The sequence below is a fragment of the Monodelphis domestica genome, chromosome 1 (genome assembly GCF_027887165.1).
Source record: "Monodelphis domestica isolate mMonDom1 chromosome 1, mMonDom1.pri, whole genome shotgun sequence".
NCBI classification, from domain to species: Eukaryota; Metazoa; Chordata; class Mammalia; order Didelphimorphia; family Didelphidae; genus Monodelphis; species Monodelphis domestica.
Genome location: NC_077227.1, coordinates 464,531,157 through 464,555,089, shown reverse-complemented (window position 1 = coordinate 464,555,089; position 23,933 = coordinate 464,531,157). Strand labels below are relative to the sequence as shown.

The following is a 23,933-nucleotide window of genomic DNA, read 5'->3' as shown; positions in this document are numbered from 1 at the left end:
CAATGAGAAAAGGTCTCTAACCTTCTGAGAACAGGATCAGTAAACTGAACAATTTAGTTATGGAATGGGTCAGACTCAATCCCATCCCCCCAACCCCCTCCACTCCAACCTCTTTTCTCCTTCAATCAGTTACAATGTTCAAAGATTTAAAATTGCAGATATGGGAAGAGAGGTAACAGATAATATCTTGTTTCCTGAGAGGCCTAGAAACTCAGAAATTGAGGCATGCTAACAAACACAAGACATGGGATCTTTCCTCTGTGAAGAGGAAAGCTAGAAGGCATCTTTGGACATTCCAATCTGCAACACCCAACCAAAAATGAATTGATTTAATACACTCTTGAAGATATGCAGCATTCCCCTCATTAATTAAGATAAGAATGAAAATAAGTAGAACTTGACCAATTCTCTTTTTCATTTTAAGAAAATAACCCTACAAACTACCAAAATGAGATGAATTCAACAATACTCTTTCTAGCATGATATGAATGAAAAAATCTGTCCACCATTAATTTTACAAGAATCTCCACAACACCTAGGGAAATTGATCTCAGTCGAACTTATCACTGGCTTTTCTCAAGTAATTTGAAGATTCATGAAATGTCACAGGCAAAGTGAGAGGTGTAGGAAGAGCCATTTTAAGTTGAGTGTTCTTATCTCAGGGATTTCCCATACCATTTTATTATGGTGTTGGCAAGATCCCTAAAATTCTCCAAATGAAAAACAAAGTAGCATCACATAGTGATACGAATGAACTGGAATTGGGGTAGGATTAATTCCTGTTCATGTGCTCAGGAAATTCTGTCATCCACTTATTCTACTTCATTCAGATTTGAAATTAGATTTGAAATGAAAAGGAAGACTTGGTTATTTGTGGAAGGAACACTAAACCAGTCAGGAGTTCTGGATTCTAGTACTGGTTTTACTACTAGCTAATACTACTAGCTAAATCCTTCATATAATGTTTCAATTGAAAGGGACCCATTAGACTATCTGGTCTGACTTCCTGTTAGATTATGGATGAGGAAACAGAAACTTTGTAAGCCTGGCTGCTTTGCCTAAGGTTGCACAATTTGAACAATCTGTTAGGTAACAGAGGTGAGATTCCAGTGCAGGTCTTCTACCTTTGTTCAGTGCCCTTTCTACTATAGAGTGAGCCTGGGCAAATGGGTTCATGTTTCTGAACCTTCTCTGTAAAACAGGAATTGGACTAGATGATGGTCTAATTTCCTTACAGCTCAAAAATGATGCAACTCCAGGTATGGAAAATGGTTCAAGCAAATTTTTTACCTAGATTATTTTCTTCCTCCAATGATGCTCAACACATCTTTTGCAACAGAGTTTCTTTCACAGGTTTTTTGTGAACCGTACTTTTCAATATGCTTTGGTGAGCATGATATGTATTCCTTTGACAAGTCTACTGGTTTAATAAGTATTATTATCAGAGGGCTTTACTTACTTCCCCAACTTCAACTTTCTAAGCTGTCAGCCAGCGTTAAATGGAGACCAAACCCATGAAGAAAGAGAGTCCCTCTTGACAACCTCTGCTCTGTGGGTGGCTAGAACAGGCCTCTGTAAAGGGTTACCATTATAGTCTTATAACACCACGTAGGCCAGCACTCCACAGCTATTCATCATTCCCACAAAGAAATAAGACACTAGGCATGTCAAAGACAAGTAAATGAGGGGTGCTTTAAGGCTGATGGGTGGTGGCAGAGAAGGTTCAAAGGCAAAGATAAGAAGAAATACTTTTCTGGAGGTATTAACTCTTTCAGGCCAAGAAGTAGCTCTTCAGGAAATTACCTCTTTCTGCACACTAAATGATACCCTAATAGCATAAAAGTTAATGCAGCTTCACAAAGGAAATCATTTATTCCTTTCTGCCTGTCACTATCAAGTGGGGTAAGTTCATTGCTGTTAGTCCCACCTTAGTTGCTGAATTACAAGCAGTCTAGGTTGCTAGAAAGTAAGTTTCTTATGATGCAAGAAAGGTCTCCGAAGAGGGACAAGCAAATTGTTCCCGAAATTGCAGATAATGACATAGGACACAAGACAGCCAGTCTCTGTGTGCTAGTAACCACTCTGGGAAGGAGCAGTGAACCTTGCTTCATAAAAGGTGGAAATGAAGAAGCCAAAGAAAACTGATTTGGTTTCTGCAATAATCTTTCACTTGTCCTCCCTCTCTAAATCCCAGCAAAATGTAACATTAAAAACTTGTACTTCTCCCCAAGTTCTGACAAGCATCAGGCATACAAAATCCTTCTCCCTTTACCAAAACAAGAAATCTTTCTTTCATCACAAACTGAATGGCTCATGACAAAAGGAGGAGTTAGGATTTAAAACAACACATGGAGAGGCTCTTATTTTTGCTGACATTGATTTATTTAAAAAATACTAAGGAAGACAGACTTGGACTCAAAAAACATTAAGAGTCACATACTGAACAAAATGTATTGGACCAAAAAAGAAAAAGAAAGAAAGAAAGAAAATGGCACCATAAGTATTACAGAAAGGACAGTTGAAAAACTATTTACACATTTATAAAAGAGTAAGTCTATAAAGAATGTAATAGCAAGATACAAATGCATAATATAGTGGCACATTATGTTAACAAAACAAAAATGGTACCTCATAGAACAGTCCAAAGATTTGCATGTATGTGTGTGGTTTTTTTTTGTTTTGTCTGTTTAAAAGGCAGCTGGTGGTGTTTTAACATCTTCTGTTTGTAAATCACAGCAGTCTGTGAGGGCAAAGAGGTGACATGAGAATATAAAAAGGGTATTTGGAAGGAGACATTTTAAAAACCATTTCTAGCAGAAAAATAAAATACAAGTTAAGGTAATTAGCGTAAAAATAGTGTAATGCAATAGGGTCACAGGAGTTAGAGGGAAGGGGGAAGGAATGTGGTTTTTCTCCTGGTTCTGAATCTGTTATGGGGTTAAATTGCACTATTAATAGTCATAACCCTTGTTTCCTGGGTAATGCTGAGTCTCTGTTAAGTCCCTTGCCTATTACTTTCTTCTCCTCAACCAGCCTGGATACTGGCATGCAAAGGTCAAGGAAAACTATGAGCGGCTGCCCTGTGAGTCATGGTCCCTGTACCTTTACTACTACGGGGTAGTCCCTGGGGAAGAATGAGCAAAACAAAAGATGGCTGCCAGCCCTTTGAAATACTTTCTGTGGGCTTTTTCTTCCCTTAACAGTCCCTGACAGAAGCCCCAGAGAAACATTAGATTGATAAGTGTTGTTCATTGTAATTAAACAAAAGTCATTCTCCAAACTTCAAACATGTGGCCAAATGCAACCAGGGCCTTTGGGTGTCAACACTTTTTTCCTTTGTCTTTGGTGCAGTGCACTTGGTGCCCACTGGCGTTAGCTTCTCTATAAGAAGTGGCAGCCATGATGATGCTCATAGCTTTGCAGAGAATGGAGCTTGCTCAAAGAGCCTTCAAGAATGTAGAAAATGAGATAGGCTATTGTGTCCAAAAAGGGTGATGAAAATGGGCTTTGCTGAGGCATGCATCAGGAAGAAATAAATGAATATACCAACTGGATCCAGACTTCTGTTCTCAGTATGTCATCCTGTGACTAGAACTGTAAAAGGGCGGTCTCAGATCTGCCAATTGCACAGATTCAGACTGCTCTGAATTCCTGACCAACTCAGCCAATGGTCCCCCGTTTTCTTTTCTGTTCCTTCCCTATGTTATGGCAGCAGCATCAACCCTGTTTTCTTTAGGAACCAAAGTTTATTGGCCCCTGTTTGGCACTACATGTCACAAAATGAAGGTCAGTTCTTCAGGAGAAAGGAGAGATTAGATGACCTTAATCCCAAACCCCTGTGCCTCTTCCTTGATCTTCACTGCTCACTATGTGAGCCACCCAGCTGTTTCCCTTACTGCAACCTACTATCCAATAATCAATGGCGTTCCTTCACATAAGAGAACGAGAAAAATTTAGCTCTTGTCCACTAAGTAAATCAGAGGGGCCAACCTTGCAGTGATTGCTCTGAGCACCCTTCTGAGTATTTATTTTATTTTCTGAAACATAATTTCTAGCTTAGGAGACTTAAAATTAAACAGGACTAGTCCCTGCATGGGACAAGGAAAAATGAGTGTTAGCAATACTTTACTGGAAAGGCTCAAATGTGTTAGTGTTCAGAAGTCATTCTTTGGGAAAATGGAAAGAGGACATAGGAATTTCTCTGGAAAGGAGGAAAACAAAACCCCATGTCTTCTATTCTCACTTCCAACTTAAAGCTCATTCCAAAGAAATGTTAGTAAAAAAGGGACAGTGGGGCCTTGGTATTTTGGCTTCAGGTCACAGAGATGGAACTCTACAGATGAGTTTCAGAATAGCAAAGACTCAGGGAACTTGGGCTGAAAGGGAGAAAAGCATATCATATTGCCATCCCATGGCCTAGGCAGTCAGGCTGCATGTGCTCTACAGAGGCACACAGACTGTGCCCTATATGCCTTTTCCTGTCCTAGAGACACTGATTCACTGGTCTTTTGTCAGTCTACCATAGCTCTGAGGCTGCACATGTCAGCAATCAACTCTGGCAGGCTGAATCCTGGTTTCTGCTACCTCTGAACAATATCACTGATTTCTTTCACTGAACTGAGAAGTTTGCTAAAGTCCTGGGTGGCAGCAGGGCCACTGCCTGCTGTTGCAGGACATATCTGAAGCTCTCGGAGGTTATTTTCCAACTTGTTGATAGCTTCCCTGAAAGCAAACTTGTTCCTCATCTGCTGGATAGAGTCCACATAGCTCACACAGAAAGTATACAGGTTTTTTCCTGCTTCCAACACAGCACTATGGCTGGCCATTTGCTCAGAGTTTTTGGAGATGGCAAGACACAAGGCCTCAGTGCTGTCTAGCACCACACCTTTTGTGATGGCACCACTAGCAATCCTCTCAGGGGGCTGGCGGGTTTTCCTCAGAGACACTCGAGTGGATATGAGAGGGATGAAAGCAGTGGAAGTTAGCTGTTCTCCCAGGGCTGACGATGTAGATGGTAAAGTAGAGGGAGAGGTGGCTGGAGTAGTGCTTGAAGCCATCGATGGTTTGTTGGATGACTGTGGCTTTGGTACAGAGGAGAGCATGGGTTTTTTGACACCCTCTCCTGACTGGTTTTGTTTGGCAGCATCACTATTCACAGCATCTGCTGCCAGAGTCAACTGTTTTGTTTTAATATTAGGTCCTCCATCTCCCACTGCTTCATGGCCAGGACTCTGAGAGAACTTTGTAGTCTTCCCAGCAGATGATGATGGTGGGGGAGGTGGGGCAGGTTTATGTTTGGATAGCTTCCCCTTGTCCTTCCCTAATGACTCAGAAGAATGTTTGTGCCTCCTAGTTCTGGGCTCCTCACTGGAGACCTTATTGGTTCCCATAAATGCATTGGAGGCTGCTTTGCTAACAGGGGCTTGTTCAAGGACAGCAGGAGCTCCTACAGCACTAGGTTTCCCAATTTCATCCTTGTGGGACAGACCAGAGGAAGCAGTCGCTGTGACCTGCCTGCGGACAACTTTTGGAGTCAGACTGGGGGGGCTAGAACCAGGGCTAGACTCTGTATCTTTGAAGACATCATCAACAGCCTCCTCATTTTGTTTCAGTAGCCTGGGTGGTGGGGTCACTGTGCCCCGGGAAGACACATCAGATTTATTCTCACTTGCCCGTTTCCGAGGCAAAGCTGGTTTCTCACTCTTGTGCCCACCAAATGTGGAGGAATCAAATTGCCTCCCAGTGGACTGCAGATCTCGAGGCAGTGTTACTGACCTCCATTCTGTGTCTTTGGCCCCATGGGGCACACAAGAAGCAGAACATGACCTCAGGAAACGCTTGCTAGGGTTGGTATTACTTTCTTCTTCATTGGCTGCCAACCGGCTACTCGTTGATGTAATAGATTTTTTCCACAAATGGGGAGACCGGAAGCCTGAGCTCCCTGATACAGCTCCATTGGTAACATTCACCCCATTGCTTGGACTTGGGAACTTAGATGGCTCAGCTGTGTCTAAGGGAGCTGTAATAAAAGTGCCATTGAGGATCTCTTCGTCTCCACCTCCCCGGCGGTCTGAATGGCCATCCATCTCTCGAAAAGAACTGCTGCGTTTGGGGGGTGTCGGAGCAGTTTTCTTCTTCTTCTTAATTAGGGCACTAAACAGGTTAGTCTTCTTGTCTTTAGGGAGAAGGCGTTCATCTTCATTCAAGCCACCATCCTGAGGAGTTCTTTCTTTCCTTGGGAGCAGTGGAGAAATAGCAGGCTCATGATCCAAAGGATCTGTAACAAAATTAGGAATGTTTTAATAAATCACAAGAAAGTATTTCCAGGTCATCTTTGTGACCATATCATTAAGACCTCCTTCCTCTAAGACCAGATTGGTACACAGATTCTGTGGCATGGGGCCCGCATCAGAGCAAAGGCTCACTGATAACAATAATACATTATCATCAATAGATTTTTTTAAGAGTAGCTTTCTTTCTAATTTTGACAAATCATTTCTTTTATATTCAGAACTCTGCATTCTAATGTTATACTCACTATTTATCAAATATGTGACTGTTTTCTCCTCCAAGTAAGCCTCTCATTCATTGAAGAATTAAAGATATAAGAGTAAAAAGTAAAGGTGACACTTGTCTCCTTTTCTCCTTTTCCTCTCATTCATTTAGATGAAAGCAGAAGAGCCCCTTTCTGACATCATTATCTGGTCAAGTGAAAACAATGACAGAGCCAAACAGAAACTCAGAACCTATTACCCTCAGATCACTCAACCATCTGAATGTTCTAAGTGGCATAATTTGGAAGGGAAGGTGCTTCATGCCATAGAAAGGTAGTGACAATGAGCTATTATGCTCTGAAGACCAAGGGGATGACCTTTTTAAATTTTCAAACTGGCATTCTTTAAGTATGAATAATAGTTTCCAATAATGTATTTGGAGTCTTCAATAGCCTTACTTTTGAATGACAAGTATTCTCACTAACAAGTTAACTACTAGACTAGAATTCCTATACTCGCCTCCCAAATTCTAAATGGAGTTGCATAGGGCAATGTGTTCATTTACCATAAGTCAGGGAGCAAGCAAGGCAAAAGATTCAGGGGAATCTGAGAATTTGCTACAATTTTAGTCTGGGATATAGTCAATGAAGAAAGGAGAAATTCTAGTAAATATTTTCAATGCTGATACTTGATGCTCTTGGCTTTATACTATATTTCCCACTAACATATACCTTTTAAGTAATGCAAGTTGCCATGAATGAACCACATTTCTTATTACAGTGATTTTCATTCTGGACTAAAAACCTAATTGCCTCATCATGGCATGGAGGAAATCCAACTGGTACCAGTAGAACATAAACTCTGAAAGTTCCAGTATCAAGCTGAAAAGGCTTACAAGTATGGGCATGTTAAAGGCCTGTAAGTATGTCATGAAAGAAACAACTTTGCTAAGTGATGACTAATTTTTCATAACATTTAAATTTTCTTTAAATTGTCTCTAATGGTTTGGATATGATGTGTATCCATGAATACTCGTATAAATAAAATCAAGAGATGATGGATATAGTAATTAGCTAAAGGTTTCATTCAAATTTTTTTCCTAAAGCCTTTCTCAATCAAATTAAGAAGTCAACAAATATTTATTAGGCTCTTACTATAGGCATGTGCATGTTTAACACCTCATATCATGATCCTAAAGGAAGAATGAAAAGCAGATAACAGTGAAATTCTAAGAATGTTCATTCAACATCTGCTCTGCTCATTAGTTATTCAGACAGAAAATTTCTAATCTACTTTAGTGATTCAACTCATAACTATACTCAAATTCATGAGACTAATAAACAATCTAACCTCCTATGTTCTCCTAAGGAGTGACATCAGAAAGGAACTTTTTTTAGGAACCATTGAATACTATGAGTGACAGAATGGTATAGTAGTAAGAGCACCTTTGTAGTGGAAAAGACAATCGATGATTTTGGAAAACAAAGCTCATATCCCAGCTCTGAAATTTATCAGCTTTGTAAACCAGGGCAAATTATTTACCCCCTGCCCCCAACGTGTTTCCTCATCTATAAAACAGGGAATATAACTACTTATACTACCTATTTCAAAAGACTATCATTGGGAAAGCACTCCATAAACCAGAAAACACTATATAGATGAGTTTTTTTCACACCCTAGTTCTATACCAAAAAGAGTTGTTTTGTTTTGTTTTTTGGGGGGGGTGGCTTGGTTTTCTCTGGGTGAGCTTTTCATGTCAATGTTCTACCTACAATCCCCCTTTCATTTGGGTTCAATATTTATTATTGTTTTATCTGCCCTGGAATGGGAACCACAAATGCTTTGAATAATAGATGAAAAGGTGGATTAGTTTCTCAGTAGATTTTATAAGCATTTCTGCCTCTTTGACCGAACTAACTGCCAAAACCAATTGCTCCTTAATGATTCCCAGAGGGAGAGGGGGTTGCTGCAGGGTGATTAGCTTTCTGTTTTCAATGGGGATCCTTTCATTTTCAAAAAAGCTAGACTCTTTATTTTAGGACTTCCTCCTCTATGAAGAGCCTACTGGATATTTAAAAAGCAAGCACAGGTTCTTGCTTTTACTTTCCATTCCTGTACATTTGACCTTGGAAGTTTCTGGTAGCTTGGAATCTGCATGATATTAAGGAGAGCATGAGGGCTAGTAGAACATCCCACCTTCTCCCTGACTCCTGGGATGAGAAGTATCCAGAAGGTCACTGGCATCTTTATTTTCAGCAGCTCTCCGGGATGTTCTAGTCTTAGTTGGCAATTCTGGGGCTTGCAGAAATGTACCGACAACACTTCGTACACCTTTCTTCCCCAGCTCTTTTTCCACCTCTAAAAACATATGAAAGAACCATTGTTGACAACTGTTTTGGTCTTGTTTTTGTTTTTCAAATTAACACTGTTTACCTATAAATTATTATGAAAAAAAGTGATGTTGGGAAAAAAAAAACTTACATCTAACACTGCACGGTTACAAAATAATGTGCCCTTCTGGATCTCTTCCCTGCTTCCAGGTTTCAGACAACTCCTCTGCACACTCATTTCCATCATGCAGGGAGCACAGAGAACACCACCACATACAGCCCACAGGGCATACCCCTACCCTATATGTGATCCCTGTCCAATCCTAGCTTCTTCTTGACCTTGGCATAGCACTATACGTTACCATCTGATATGCTAGATTCCTGAAACATTGTTTCAAAGGCTTGATGGATCTCAGCAAAAGAAGGCCGGTCAGAAGGACTCCACTGCCAACCTGGATAAATAAAAACCAAGTCAATTATTTATCAGTTATTTCTTATGAAGCAAAATTTAGGTCCGTGATTGTGAATCTATGGCATATGTGCCAAAGATAGCCCACAGAGACCTCTCCATGGGCATTTCTGTGTGCCCTCCTAGCAGATGCTCCCTTCCCCTCCCCACCACCTTCCTGTTCCTCTGCGTTTACTCCCTCCTCTGAGCAGAGTGCTCAGGCCATGCCCTTCTCTTTCTCCCTCCTCTATCTGGGACTAAGGGCTGCAGGTGAGCAGCAGGGGGCGGGGGTCTCTTTTCCCACCATCCGGCCTGGCTCCATCCCCTAAAAGATTTCCATTTTCTTTCTTCCTTTCCCCACCAACCACCAGGTAGGGGGTGACCCCACCCCCCAAAAGTCTACCCCTTGCTCCCACCCCCACGTGGGTCACAGCCTAATAGGTAGCCCTGGGGAGGCTGGATGCAAGAGTGGGTCCCTGTGGTAGCAGGAGGCAGCTTCCCCACCACCACTAAAAGTGGGAGGTGGATCTGCCTCCCCAAATGCAGGAGTGGGTGGCAATCAGTCACTCTCACCCCCTAGGCTTTGCCCGTCCCCAGGAACGATGCAGAGGCAGGTCCCTATGGCTGCAGGAGGCAGCTTATCCACACACATACACACAAGTCAGCTGGGAGCCACTCCCCATCCCCCAACCTCCCAGGCTTCCCCACCTCCCACCTTCCCAGCAGATCCAAGCCATGTAGCAGTCCCCTCCTCAGCCCATCTCTTAGAAGGCTGGATGCAGGAGCCAGTCCCCCATGGCTATAGGACATGAGCCAGTTGGGAGCCAGCCCACCTACCAACCCAGGGGAGGGGCCACTCAGTCTCTGAGCTGCCCCCTACCTAGGCTTCTTTGGCAGAGGCCCCCTCACTCTGCCCCCCCCAAACATCTGGGTGCAGGAGCAGCCTACACAAGATCCCTAAAAGGTTTGCCCATCATTGCTTTAGGTTATTGTTGAGCTTTCTAAACGAAGAGTGGGAATATTAAAGGAACACTCTACTCCCATTTACCACCACACACTATAGACTAGGAATCCGAAAAAATGGGTTCTAGTCCAAGAACTACCCAAAATACACTGTGACCATAGTAAGTCACTTCCCTTTTGAGGACTTCAATTTCCTCACTTGTAAAGTGAAATGATTAAACTAGATGATCTCTCTAGGTTTCCTTCTAGTTCTGATTTCTGAGATTATCTTCTTTACCTAAAAAAATTTTTATAATCGCCTTATGTTGTTGCAGTCACTAGAAACTTAAAAATCTGGTATAAGCAGGTAGGAATGTGTCCTTTAAGGTCTCAGGTCAGTGCTTGATAATTTGTGATTCACATATAATACATAGAAATAAAAATATATTCACATATATTAATATAAATATTTTTATTACTAAGAACAAAATTCTTTTGAAATAAATAGCCAAAGGGCTCTGCTTCTAACTTTCCAAATATATCCTTTTACTTCATGAAAAAAATTCCGTTTCTTAGTTCAGTTAAATTAAATTATTTTTTGCTAGGTTTGCAGAAAACTCACATGCTCTCATGAGTTCATAGACTTTTTCTGGACAGCCTTCAGGACGTTCCATGCGATAATTTTTTTCCAACAATTCATATACTTGTGACAGATCAATTCCAGGGTAAGGGGACATACCATATGTAGCAATTTCCCAAAGCAAAACCCCGAATGCTGAAAGAAAAAGAAATTTAAGTTAAAATTCTTATGATTAACCCATGACTATCATCTCTACATTAAAACCACAGAGCAGAAGCAAGCACTATGCTCAAAAGTAGTTCAGATGCTAACAGATTTTAACAAGCTTCTTTGTTAATGAAGACCTGTGACATAACAGGGTAAAATCAAACTACCTTTCATTTACTCACTGTCTCAGACTTGAATGCTCTGAAAGAATTAGGATCTTTCAAGTTCTATTAAAGGCTTAATTAAGAAAAGTCATAGTGGATTAACATTATGTAGTCTCTAGAAATATAACCATTCTGCCACTACAGTACGGTGGATTTGCACCTACACTGGCAATCAGGAGTCCAGGCGTGGATCGACAACCAAGTCAAGGATCTTCGGGATCTTGGGTAAAATGGGCTCTGGGCTTCAGTTGATACATATAAGGTTAAAAAGATTCTAAGATCACGTTTTGGGGCATTTAAATTTCAGACTTAAAGTAGTGGAATTCGTCTATCCTATGGATGTTTATACCTACATAAAAAGCAGCAAGAGGAATATCATCTTAGTGGCAACTATAGATAAGTCAGTTAAGATCTGTCACATGGTAAGCTGAAAGGCAACATCCAAATGAAAAACTCTCCAACTACAGAAGCACTGGTCATGAGGCCTAAAGTCATATATGTCATTTAACTGTCATGCCAAATCTAATACCAAATTTTTAATAAAAACAAAAAGCTGGTAAGAGAAAAGAATGCAATCTATATTCAAATTACTTTGGAAGAAAAAATCCAGAGATACATCAAACAATAGGATGTACTGCTTGTCTTTGGAAGGGAAGAGAAAGTGAAAAAAGATTAAAAAATGAGGAATAAGGAGGCAGGGAAAAGGGAATACAAAATATGTAAGAGAGAAAAGAAATGAGGTAGCAATAAAGCCAGAAGATAAAATGGAGTGAACAAGAGTGGATTTGTTTAAAACAAAACAAAACAAAACATGAGTTCTTACCCCAGACATCTGACTTAATGGAAAATTTATTGTAAGCCAGACTTTCAGGTGCTGTCCATTTGATTGGGAATTTCGCTCCAGCATGGGCTGTGTAGGTATCTCCTGTCATTAATCTGCTCAAGCCAAAATCAGCCACCTTCACTAAGTGGTTTTCCCCTACAAGGCAGTTTCGGGCAGCAAGATCCCTAGGAAATAAAGAATTCAATCTATCAGAGGTCCCAAACATCAATTTTGGAGACTGACAACAGTTGAATAAAAGAATAATAATGACAATCAAAAGTTTATCTGTTTTCCTTGAAACTTGTGTTATCTCCTCACCAACTCTCATCTTAGAGAAATCTCCTATTGAGACTCCTCTCTTGCCCCATCCATATTTTAAGTATGCTTTACTCAAACTGCATTTGTCAATGTTCTCTTCTTCAGTAATGCTTGCACAGGTACATCTCAAAATCTCTCTGACTTGTAATCTTCTTGCCTCCTGATTCACCCAGAGAAATTTCAGTCTGACATTGTGGTTTGTGGATGTTAACCACCAAATCATACAGCAATCAAGATGGGGAAATGAAAAGCAGCAGTTTAGGAAGATGGCTTTTTAAGATAGCTTGGTCATCAGCAATCATAGAGAAATTAAATGCAGAAGCGTTTAGTTTAATAGTATTTTGGCAGGGCATTTTAGGTGTGCCTGAATGCAGAGAGTACAAACTTAGTAATGCAAGGCAAATCAAAAGTCAAGAAATCTCAATTTGCAGCATCAGAGAGTTCACTTTCTTGAGTGGCAGAAGTATCTGAATCAAACTCCCACGTAGCATAGAAAATATGTCTGACAAAGAACCTCGAGAATTTCACACATGATATTCTTATTCCTCACTATGAAATCTCATGTACAGACTTTACACTTCAGTTAATTGGGTAATAATGATCAAATCTGGCGGGAAAAACATCTTGTATAAAACAGACCAGCAAAACCCATCAGGTCCCAATTCAGGCTATGCCATTATTTTGCTAGGAAGCCATTTCCACTGGCAAAGAATGCAAAGTACTAACATAATTGCAGCACATTCGAAGGTCAAAACACTCCAGCCTTTAAAACAGTAAAGAAGTTCAATTCAAAGATACATGCAATTTGGACCACAGTAAACCATTCCTGAACCAGATGAGAATACAATGATCAGACTCATAATAAAAGGGGGAAAAAAACAAAACCATGGGCCACTAACATGAGTTTGTTTAAAGGAAATGCCTACAGCTCCCAGGAAGAAGTCATTACTGATGAAAGCTGTGGGCAAAGGAACAATGTGTACTCTATTTCATAGACAACTATGATTATTAAGAGTCAAGCTTTTTATGAATCTTATTTAACATTCCACTTAATCCTAAATGGCTCAGACTGAATTCTCTATCTCTTGCCCTGAGATTAACCATTAGGTTAGTCCAGGTTCATTTCTTTCTGTTTTAAATTCTGGTTATATGCGCCTAAAGACTATAAGATCAAGAAATTTCCATATGACTTTATTTCAAGGTTCAATATTCTGCCAGTACCAAAGTGAGAGCCTGATTCTTAACACCAAAGGAGTGAGAAGCTCTCTAAAGGAGTCCTGCTCTCCTGCTGAGACTCTAAGTGGTCCAAGATGCTAAGCACAGCTCCTACCTGTGGATGAAGTTTTTCTTCTCCAGGTACTCCATGGCTGATGAGATCTGAGTGGCCATGTATAGCAGCACAACTGCATTCACCTCCTGCCGATTACACTCACGTAGATAATCTAACAGATTCCCATAGGTCATGAACTCGGTGATTATGTAGAATGGGGGTTCCCGAGTACACACCCCTGTGGAGTAAGACATCTCTATCAACTAGTAGTAGACATCAAAATGACTGCCTTCAGGGAAACAGATATCTGAGGAAATTTTTGATATTATTCTCACACCAAATCCTAGCAACCAAAGAGAAGTGCAGTATTTGTGACTACAAGTTAATTTCTAAAGAAAGGCTGTTTCCACTTTCTTTCTCCTAATGCTAAAAGGATATGAAAGGTACCAGAAAGTTCAGAATGGAAGAATTAGCATTAAAAAAAAAAACTAGCAGTAAAAATCTAACCACTCAATCCCCCACATAAAATGATATAAACCATAATTACTTTTATCAGAATATGGCTTTGACCCTCAGATTCATTTTGTAAGAGATGAGAGAACTGAAAAACTCTAATGTTTCAACAGTCAATTTTAGATTTGCATTCCCTGATTATTTTCAGATACTAGCGCAAGTAATAACAGATTAGCATACCAAAAAAATGTCTCTTGCTTTCAAGTGTTGAATGTTGGTACAGAATAGCTGTCTGGATCTGAAACCTTAACACAGTAAGCAGCTTATCTCTTCTTTTATGGCACCTGTATCACCCCAGAGGGTTTAATTAAAAGTTCCTCTGCTTGGTACTTCTCTCACTTACCTAGTAATTGTACTAAGTTAGGGTGTTTGATCTCTTTCATTACTGCAGCTTCTTTCAAGAACTCTTCCACCTCCATAGTGTCTTCCTGCAGAGACAAAGAAGAAAAGTTTCAGCAAGGAAAATGGGCAGGAGAGAAAAGGAGCTGGGAGTCTGAGCTAGCTTCATGGTTAGTGTAAATTGGAGCTCTGAGTTGTAGCTGTCCTGAGACTTCCATTCTTCACAACCACATTACATTGATTTGCTACTAGATGTGCACCATGCCTGCCAATCTATTTTACTTCCTTTCCCAGGGCTCACTCTTGCCATGAATGTTTCCCCCATCCCTTAGCACTGAGTTTCTCTTTATTCACCTATGACAACAAATAAAGGTCAGCGCCTGCATGCTTGGTGGTTTACTTTCAATGGCCACTGTGTAGAATGTATGTTTTTACAACAATATTGTATACTTTGCTAGGATGTAAGATCATGGTAAAAATGGAATCAAAGCCAAGATAAAAAAAAAAAGGCTTTAAAAAAATCAGTTTAAAGAATCTGACATGCAACTAATTTAAGGGAAAAAAGCAGTCTATTCTCAAAGACATAGAGTCATGCTGTATTCAAAAGGAAAAGATGATATCAGAACACACTAGGATGAATCATGGGATTCTTAATGAAGCAACCACAATCTGTCTGTCCAAAGACTATAGAATTGAGAGGTTGAAGGAACATTAAAGATCATCTGGTATAACCCCCTCATTTTACATATGAGGAAAAAGAGGCCCAAGTGAGGTGACTTACTTAAGTTTGCTTAACAGAAAAGCAGAAGATCTGGGATTTAAGTCCAAGTTTATACTTCTTCATACTACATTTCCTCAAAGAAAATGAGGTTGGCCATAGAACATAGAATTCAGGGCTACCTGGGGCTGAGGTCATGTGCTAGCCAATGCTTACTGAGACAGGGAGGAGATGTATTAAGGAAGCTGAACTAGTAGGCCAAATTATTTGAGGGGACATAGGCATGCTAAATTGAAGTTCCCAGCTGTGAGGACAGTGGGTCGAGGTAGAGAGAAAGACTGTGAACCAAATAATGAACTGTTTGAGAAAGGAGGGAAAATGACCAAGGGGGCAGTTCATGATTGTAACAAAGATCTCTGTCTCAGTATTCCAGCCCAGATACCAAGCCTCTAACAAACCAGATTCAGGCCAGGATAGGAAACTCAGTTACCAAAGGGGAAGAGAAAGTAATAATGCCTCAATACTCCAAAATCATCAAAAACCTACTTCTAAACATCCAGAATCTAGGATACTAAGCCTCTAATCCTTCCAACTCATGTAGAACCAGGAACTTAGCTGAAAGTGCAATGAGTAAGTCAACAACACCACAGACCCTCCATTACCCCCCAAGCTTGCCTCAGACCAAGAAATTACCAGTTCCTGTTGGGGAAAAGTCAGAAATGTCAACTGTCCTATATTCACGGGGAAAAGTCAGAAATGTCAACTGTCCTATATTCACAAACTTCCTTCTCTTTGCATTTCTGATTCAGAATGGTTGGCTTTCTAGGTGAAAACTACCTTCTTATTCCCCAAAACCTCCACTGTTAATCACCTCTGCCCTTCCTCCTCCCAGTTTCCCAATCCTGTTCTACCTTTCCCATCCATTATGCCTTTGGAATCTCTGATTCTATCATTAATAAACTCCCCTTCACTTTAGATCCTTCTTATGTTCCTTCTACCTTTTTGTATCCATGGAGTTTTGGTTCCCCTTTCCCAAAATACTGTATCCCTGACTACCTTCAACAGTACAACTCTCTCATGCTACCCAGCACACAATCCATGAAGAATCAACATTAATTGCCTTCTATATGCTAAGTGCTATGCTAAGCATTTTTTAAATATCTCATTTGAGACTCATCATAACTATGGTATTATCATCATCCCTATTTTATGGTTCAAGAAAATGATGCAAAAAAAAAAAAGAAAGGTAAGTAACTTGCCTTGGGTCAGCTAAGAAGTGTCTGCTGCTGGATTCGAACTCAGGTATTACTGACTCCAGGTTTAGCACTCTATCCTATTGAGTTATTGAGCTATCTCTAAGAACTAAGTTCACTCTATGCTTCTTGGTACCACTGCTGCTGGCCTTCTCTTCTGCTGCCAATCAGTACCTTTTCTTCCTTTGAGGTCCACTCCACATGTCTATTTTCATCCTATTCTGATTGTTACAATCATTCCCTGCTTCCTTTCTTAAGCAGTTTATTACTCAGTTCACAGACTTTCTTTCTACCTCAACCCTTTGTCCTCACAACTGGGACACTTCAATATAACATACTGATGTCCCTTCAAATTATTTGGCCTTCTAGTTCACCTTCCTTAACATTTCTCTTCTCTTCTCTCCCTCTCTCTTCCTCTCACCTCTAGTTGCTCATTCTGAAATCCCAGTCCATCAGTCCAGCTCTGAACTCACTTTCTTCCTTTTAAAATCTGAAGATGCCACAGTTAGCCAATTCTTCTATATACTATCCTCTACTTTTGAATCCCTTGCCCTTCTTGTTCAATAGATATTCATACTTTTCCAAAATCCTTCTGTGGTTTACCCCTACTCTCTGCATTATCTGCTCCTACTCTCATGCTACAGAAAACCCCTGAAAGAAGTCACATAAACAAGTCAGGAGTACTATTATAAATTCATGATAATAATAATATCAGCTCACATTTATCTAGCATTTTAACATTTATAAAGTACTTTATATAAATCATCTTGCTTGAATTATAGTATTTAATCTCAAATGGATACTTGTTGCTTTCATTCTTCCTTGTTAGAGACCCTCAAACCATCTATGACCTCACTTTGGCTGTCCCAAACCTTTTCTTCTGTTAAGCCCCTACACAATTCCCCCTCTCCAAACAATCTCTTCAACAAAGAACTTACTTGTCTTCTTGATAGAAATAACCTATAAATTCTTTCTCCTTCCCTATTTTATAGCTGGAAAACCTTTCACCATCATCTCTTATTCTCTATTCCTTTACCTAGAATCTGATGAAAAAAATGGTCCTACTCTTGCTAAAGCCAATCTTTTTACTTGTACCCTTGATCCCATTCCCACCCTCTCTTCTGGATGCTTGTTCAATCAAATATCCTATCCCTCTTTGGAATTTTTGCTGACTTAATCCATTGGCTTATTTCTTGGGACAAATAGGCCTAAATATTCTCACTTACTAAGAAAAAAAAAATCTCTTGACTCTGCCATTCCCTCAAGTTATTCTCTCTCTCTTTCTCCCTCCTTTCCTCCCTACTTCTGGAAAAAGCTTATTATCATTTCTATTTCCTCACATCCCATTCATTTCTCAAGCCCCAGCAATCTAGCTTCCAAACATTTGATTGAAACTCCTTTCTCCAAGGTAACCTCAACTTCTAAAGACAAGACCTTTTCTCTTTCCTCATCCTTCTTGACCCTCTCTGCTGTTTTTGACATTCATCTCCTCTGAATAGTTTTCCTTTTCCTTCAGCATTAATGACACTTATTTCTTCCACCTTAGTGCATTGTCTTTAATCATGTCTACAAATGAAGCAGAACCAGAGATTTGTCATTTTAGTATAAATTTAGTATAGGTCTCCAAGATACTAAAATTTGGAAACAACCTATTGCTCTGTAAAAAATGGTATTACATATCTAATGTCAATTAAAAATAGTTAGTTGGTAGTCACTGTGTCAGAATGTATTGGGAATGCAAATTATTTCCAAGTGCAATACCATAGGCCATTTAATTCTTCTGAGTTCTTTCTGTTCTTTAAAATGTTCAGTAGACCAAATATAGCTTTTGGCCCAGAATATTTTGATTTACCAGGGTGACACTAATGTCAAAGGCACAAGAGCTAATGCTTGCTGCAATTCTGAAATTTAATGCAGTTCACGAACTGAAGTAAGGATTTAAAAATCTTGCTAGGTCAACATTATGTTCTAAAAGTAGCTCTGAAATGAAACATTTCTATTCCAGTAAAAACAAAACAAAGAGGCTCCAGTGAAATAATTTCAAGTATATCATCAAGTCTTCTGATTACTTTCCTGTCCTAAACGTCTATAACAAATTTTGAGAAAGGTAAAGGAAGAGTATACTATGACAGATAATTCCCTTCACCAAAAAATTGAAATAACCCTCTGTTTAAAGCAATGTGAAATTGTCTCCCCCTGCTGGAGTCAGGCCAAGTTCACCTGGTATTTTAAAAACTAGTAAAACTGCAATGTTCTTTTTTAACTGGAGACATCTTTGATACTAATTAACTGGCAAACTTTCTGTTTAGTCATATTCATTAATATTTTTAATTACTTAATCCTTTTGAAGATTTCTTTCATTCATATAGTAAAACTTCAGCAATTCAAACTAATTAAGGGGAAATAATCTGAATTAATGAAACCTTTATATTATTGAATATTTTAAAGGAATGTCATTTTATCCTTTTCAAATACATATTAAATAGACCGTAGAAATAAGTAAATCCAGCAGAAAAAGAACAAGAAATTACCACTCAAAATAATGTCAGAATCTATAAAATATTTCAGAGTATACCAATGGAACAGAAATCAGAAAAACTATAAAACACAAAAGAAATAAAGGTATATTTAAATGACTGGAGAAGAATTAATTGCTCATGATTGGCCCATATTATTATAATGAAAATTATAATGCTACCTAAACTGATTTACAGATTCAGTGCCATACTAAAACTACTTTTGTGAACTAGCAAAATAATAACAAAATTCATTTGAAGAACAAAAGGTCACAAACCTCAAGGGAAATAACGAAAAGAAGTAGAAAGGAAGTGAATCTGAAAGTAGAGATCTCCAAATATTCTACAAAGCAATAATAATCAAAATTATTTGTTACTATAGACAACTTGAAAAATGAAATTGATTATGTATACATCTAGAAACAATTGAAAATAACAGTATTCTGTTATATAAGTCCTTCAAGAACACTGACTACTGGGAGAGGGATTCACTATTCAACAAAAACCGCTATGAAAATTGTAAAGTAATCTAGGAGAAAATAGGTTTAGACTAATGTATCACACTATATACCATAATATGTTACAAGTTGATATAAAACCAAGATATAAAAGTATCATAAAAATAAAAGTATTGTGTCATAAAAAGATCAGGAGCAAGGAAGAAGGTACCTTTTACAAGTATAGCTAGGTAAAGAGTTCTTGACTAAATAAGGGCAGAGATTCATAAGAGATAGAATAGACAATTTTAATTATGCAAAATTGAAAACTTTGGGCACAAACAAGATCAATTAAGAAAGAATTAAGAAGGAAAACAATTAACTGGGAAAAATCTGTCTAGGCAATTCCTCTGATAAAGGTCTGATATCTAAGATACAGAATGTTCCAAAAGTCTTAGTGCCATTTTAAGATTTCAAAGATTAAAATTTAGTTATAAAATATACATGTAGATAGATATAGATATAAAAATAGCTAAAGGATATAAAAAGACCTCAAAAGAAGAAATGCAAGTTATCAACAAGCATATAAAAATGCTAGCTATGAGATCGCACCTTATGTACATCAGGACAAAACGGAAAACATCGATTATTGACGGAGTTGTAAGAAGACAGGAATGCTGATGCACCACTGATGAACCTCTGAACTTGTTCAACTATTCTGGAAAGTGCACTAAACTGTAAATAGCAAATGAAGCAGCAATACCACTATGAGGCTTATATTCCAACAGAGATCAAAGAGACGGAAAAGACTCAGAGTTATAAAAATATTTATAACAGTAGCTTTCATTGTAGCAAAAAACTAGAAACCAAGTGGGTGCCCAACAACTGGGGTGATGGCTGAACAAACTATGGTACATCAATATAATATTACTGTGCTGTATGAAATAACAAAAAGAACTAATTCAAAGAAATCCAGGAAACCAGTGAAATGAGGACTAGAAGAAAAATATATACATTGTCTACAACACCATAAAGAACAATAGCTCTGAAATATTTAAAGAACCGATCAATGCAATGACTAATCACAACTCTAGAAGACTGATGATAAAGCATGCTTTCTACCTCTTGGCAGAGAAGTGATAGATTAGAGGTATACACTGAGACATACATTTTCAGACATGACCAATATAATGCAGATTTCTTTTGTTTTACCCTCCCTAGTTGTTACAAGGGAGACCTCTTAATGGGGGAGGAGAGAATGCTAGTTAGGGAGAGTAATATTAATTGGGCAGAAAAAAAAAGAGTCAATGAAATGTTTAAAATAAAAGAAAAAGGATACAAAAGGGCACAGTAAAATATTCCAAAGGAGACAAAGGTAAGAACAACAGTGTTGTCCCACAACGTTAAAGTTGATGCATACTAAAAAACAAACAAACATATATGGTGGATTCACAGTTTCAAATCTATCTTCTTTTCCTGACTTTTGTATATAACACATTTGTTGATGACTATCAAGTGCATAATAAGAAAAACTTTTTAAAAAGAGACACCATGATGTTGAGGAAAGAATGTCTGATTTTGGAGTCAGAAGACCTGGCTTTGAGTCCTGTCAATATAGCTATGTGACCATGACTAAGAACTGAACCTCTCCAAGACTTATCTATAAAGTGGGAATAATAACTCCTGCAGGACCTATACAAGTTTGGTTTTGTGTTGTAAAGACTGAATGAGGTAATGAATGTGAGAAGTTCTTGGTAAACATTAGAAAGTAACAGTAAATGTTAATGCCAGTTATTATTATTAACAATGGCCTATCCTTGAATGGGTTAATGGACCTTAACTAAATGAGGAACAATATTTGGAGTAATTAAAAACTTGGACTTCAATTTATTTTTTTATCTCCATATTATCCATTCTTGTAAGTGAACAATTCCGTAAAACCAAAACCCCCAAACATACAACCAAATAAACAAATGGTAAATCATGTTTTCATCTGCATTTCTACTCCAACAGTTCTTTCTCTGGAAATAGATAGAATTCTTTTTCTTAAGTCCCTCAGAATTATCCTGGATCATTATATTGCTCTTAGTAGCAAAATCTATAACATTTGATCATTCTACCATATTGCTGTTACTGTATATAAAGTTCTCCTGGTTCTGTTTATTTCACTCAGCATCAGTTCACATAGGTCTTTCCAGCTTTTTCTGAAATTGGCCTGTTCATCATTCCTTATAGTACAATAGTATTCTATCACCATCATATACCACATTTTATTCAGCCATTCCTTATTTGAGAGACATCCCTTTAAAGAAACGTGAACTTCAGATAAGCAATATAAATACCCACCCAACAAGGAAGGAATTCAATACCAGTTCTTCAGTTAAGAACTAGTTTTCTGGCTTTTAGAACCAAATTCAAGTTTTCCAAGACTAAATATAACAATCTAGGTGTCCTACCTGACTAACTGCTCCCTCTGATTCCTCAAATCCAATCAGCTGTAAAGTCCTATCAAGTCTATCTTCATGGAATCTGTTGTACACAATCTATATGACACTGCCACCATCCTGGTACAGGCCCTCATCACCTCTCATCTGGACTACTAAAGTTACCTTCTAGCTAAACTACTTCAGATCCCTTCCCACTCCAGTTCACTTTCCACTCAGTTCTCAAACTGATCCTCTTAAAGCGTAGTTCTGAACATGTCACCTCCCCTATTTAATAAGTCCGTAGAAGTTACCTATCAACTCTAATATCAAATATAAAAGCCTCTGTTTGGCATTCAGGCATTCAAAATATTTCAAAACCTCCTACCCTTCTGGTCTTCAATTATACCTTACCCCTCTCCTCCATGTACTCTGTAATCCAGTGACACTGGTCTTGCTTTTCCTTGCACAAGATACTCCAACTCCCAACTTTGAGCATTTTCAAAGGTTGTCTCCCATGCCTGGAATTCTCTCCCTCCTCACCTCTGTCTCTGCCTTCCTTGAAGTCACAGTTAAAATCTCACCTTTTAAAAAACATTATTTTATTTCATCATGTGATTTCCCAATTACACGTAAAGGCATTTTTAAATAAACATTAAAATGAAAATGAAATGTTCTTTCCTTCCCTGTGTGTAATTAGAAATCTTGTACCTTTGAACTACATTACCCAGGAGCCCACTCACTTCCTGTCATTACGTGCTGACTTAGAAGATAAATTGGGTGGCATTCCCGTGTCTAGGCTTTCTTTCCTTCCTGTTGGTGGTTTTGGTGGAGCAGGGATTTTTGAGCAGGTAGAAAACTTAGTCATGTGGTTCTGTTTTGTCAGATAATAAACTTTAAAAAATAATACTTGAAGTGTTGGACATTAATTTAACTCTTACATTTAGCCCTACCCTGTCCTTTGAGAAGGCAAGCAATTCGCTGTTGATTATATATGTGAAGTCATGCAAAACGTATTTCCATATTAGCCATATTGCACAAGAAAACACAAATAAAATAAAACAATAAAATAAAGTTAAAAAAATATGCTTCAATTTGCATTCAGAGTTTATCAGTTCTCTCTCTGGAGCTGGATCACATTTTCCTCATAGGCCTTTTGGAATTGTCTTGGGTCATTGTTTTGATCAGGATAGCTAAGTCTTTCACAGTAGATTATCCTTACAATATTATTGTTAATGTGCACAATGTTCTCCAGGTTCTGTTCACTTCATTTTGCATGAATTTAAATGTCTTCCCAAGTTTTTCTGAAACCATCTCCCTCATCATTTCTTATAGCACAATAGTATCCCATCACAATCACATATCAAAACTTCTTCAGCCATTCTCTAACTGATGGGCATCTCCTTGATGTCCAATTCTTTTCCACCACAAAAAAAAAGAACTGCTATAAATACTTTTGTATAAATATAAACATTTCCTTTTCCTTGGATATCTTGGGGATACAGACCTAGAAAAGTGGTATTGCTGTATCAAAGGGTATGCAATTTTATAGCTCTTTGGCTTTAGTTCCAAACTGTTCTCCAGAATGGCTGGACTAGTTCATAACTCCAACAGTGCATTAATGTCCCAATATTTCCACATCTCCTAAAATATTTGTCATTTTTCTTTACCATAATATTAGCCAATCTGATAGGTGTGAGGTGAGATCTGTTATTTTAATTTGCATTTCTCTAATCAGTAGAGATTTGGGATTTAGAGTATTTTGTCATATGACTGGTAGCTTTGATTTCTTCTTCTAAAAACTGTCTATTCATATTCTTTGATCATTCATCAACTAAAGAATGGCTCCTAATTTTATAAATTTGTCTCAGTTCCCTATATATTTGAGAAGTGAGGCCTTTGTCAGAGAAACTTACTAAAAAAAAGTTATCCCAGTTTTCAGTTTTCCTTCTAATTTTGACATTAGTTTTATTTGTGCAAAAGCCTTTTAATTTCATGTCATCAAAATTATCCATTTTATATCTCATGATGCTTTCTATCTCTTGTTTGTTCATAAACTCTTCCCCTACCTATAGATTTGGCAGGTATAGTTTTCCATGCTCCCCTAATTTACTTAAAATATCATCCATAATGTCTAAATAATTAATTCCCTCTGACC

At 38.4% G+C, this 23,933-nt stretch overlaps 1 protein-coding gene across 2 annotated transcripts in view; it reads right to left on the bottom strand.

Annotated features, from left to right (window-relative positions):
* Positions 1-2,363: 2,363 nt before the first annotated feature.
* Positions 2,364-23,933, bottom strand: part of ABL1 (ABL proto-oncogene 1, non-receptor tyrosine kinase) — a 232,155-nt gene continuing 210,585 nt past the window's right edge. For both annotated transcript variants that reach the window (XM_003339625.4, XM_007475160.3), the window contains exons 5-11: positions 14,433-14,517; positions 13,637-13,814; positions 11,989-12,173; positions 10,837-10,989; positions 9,187-9,276; positions 8,691-8,852; positions 2,364-6,277 (exon numbers count right to left, since the gene is read on the bottom strand). In XM_003339625.4, the coding sequence (XP_003339673.1) occupies positions 4,581-6,277; positions 8,691-8,852; positions 9,187-9,276; positions 10,837-10,989; positions 11,989-12,173; positions 13,637-13,814; positions 14,433-14,517 (2,550 nt within the window). In that variant the 3' untranslated portion in view covers positions 2,364-4,580. The remainder of the gene's footprint in view (positions 6,278-8,690; positions 8,853-9,186; positions 9,277-10,836; positions 10,990-11,988; positions 12,174-13,636; positions 13,815-14,432; positions 14,518-23,933) is intronic.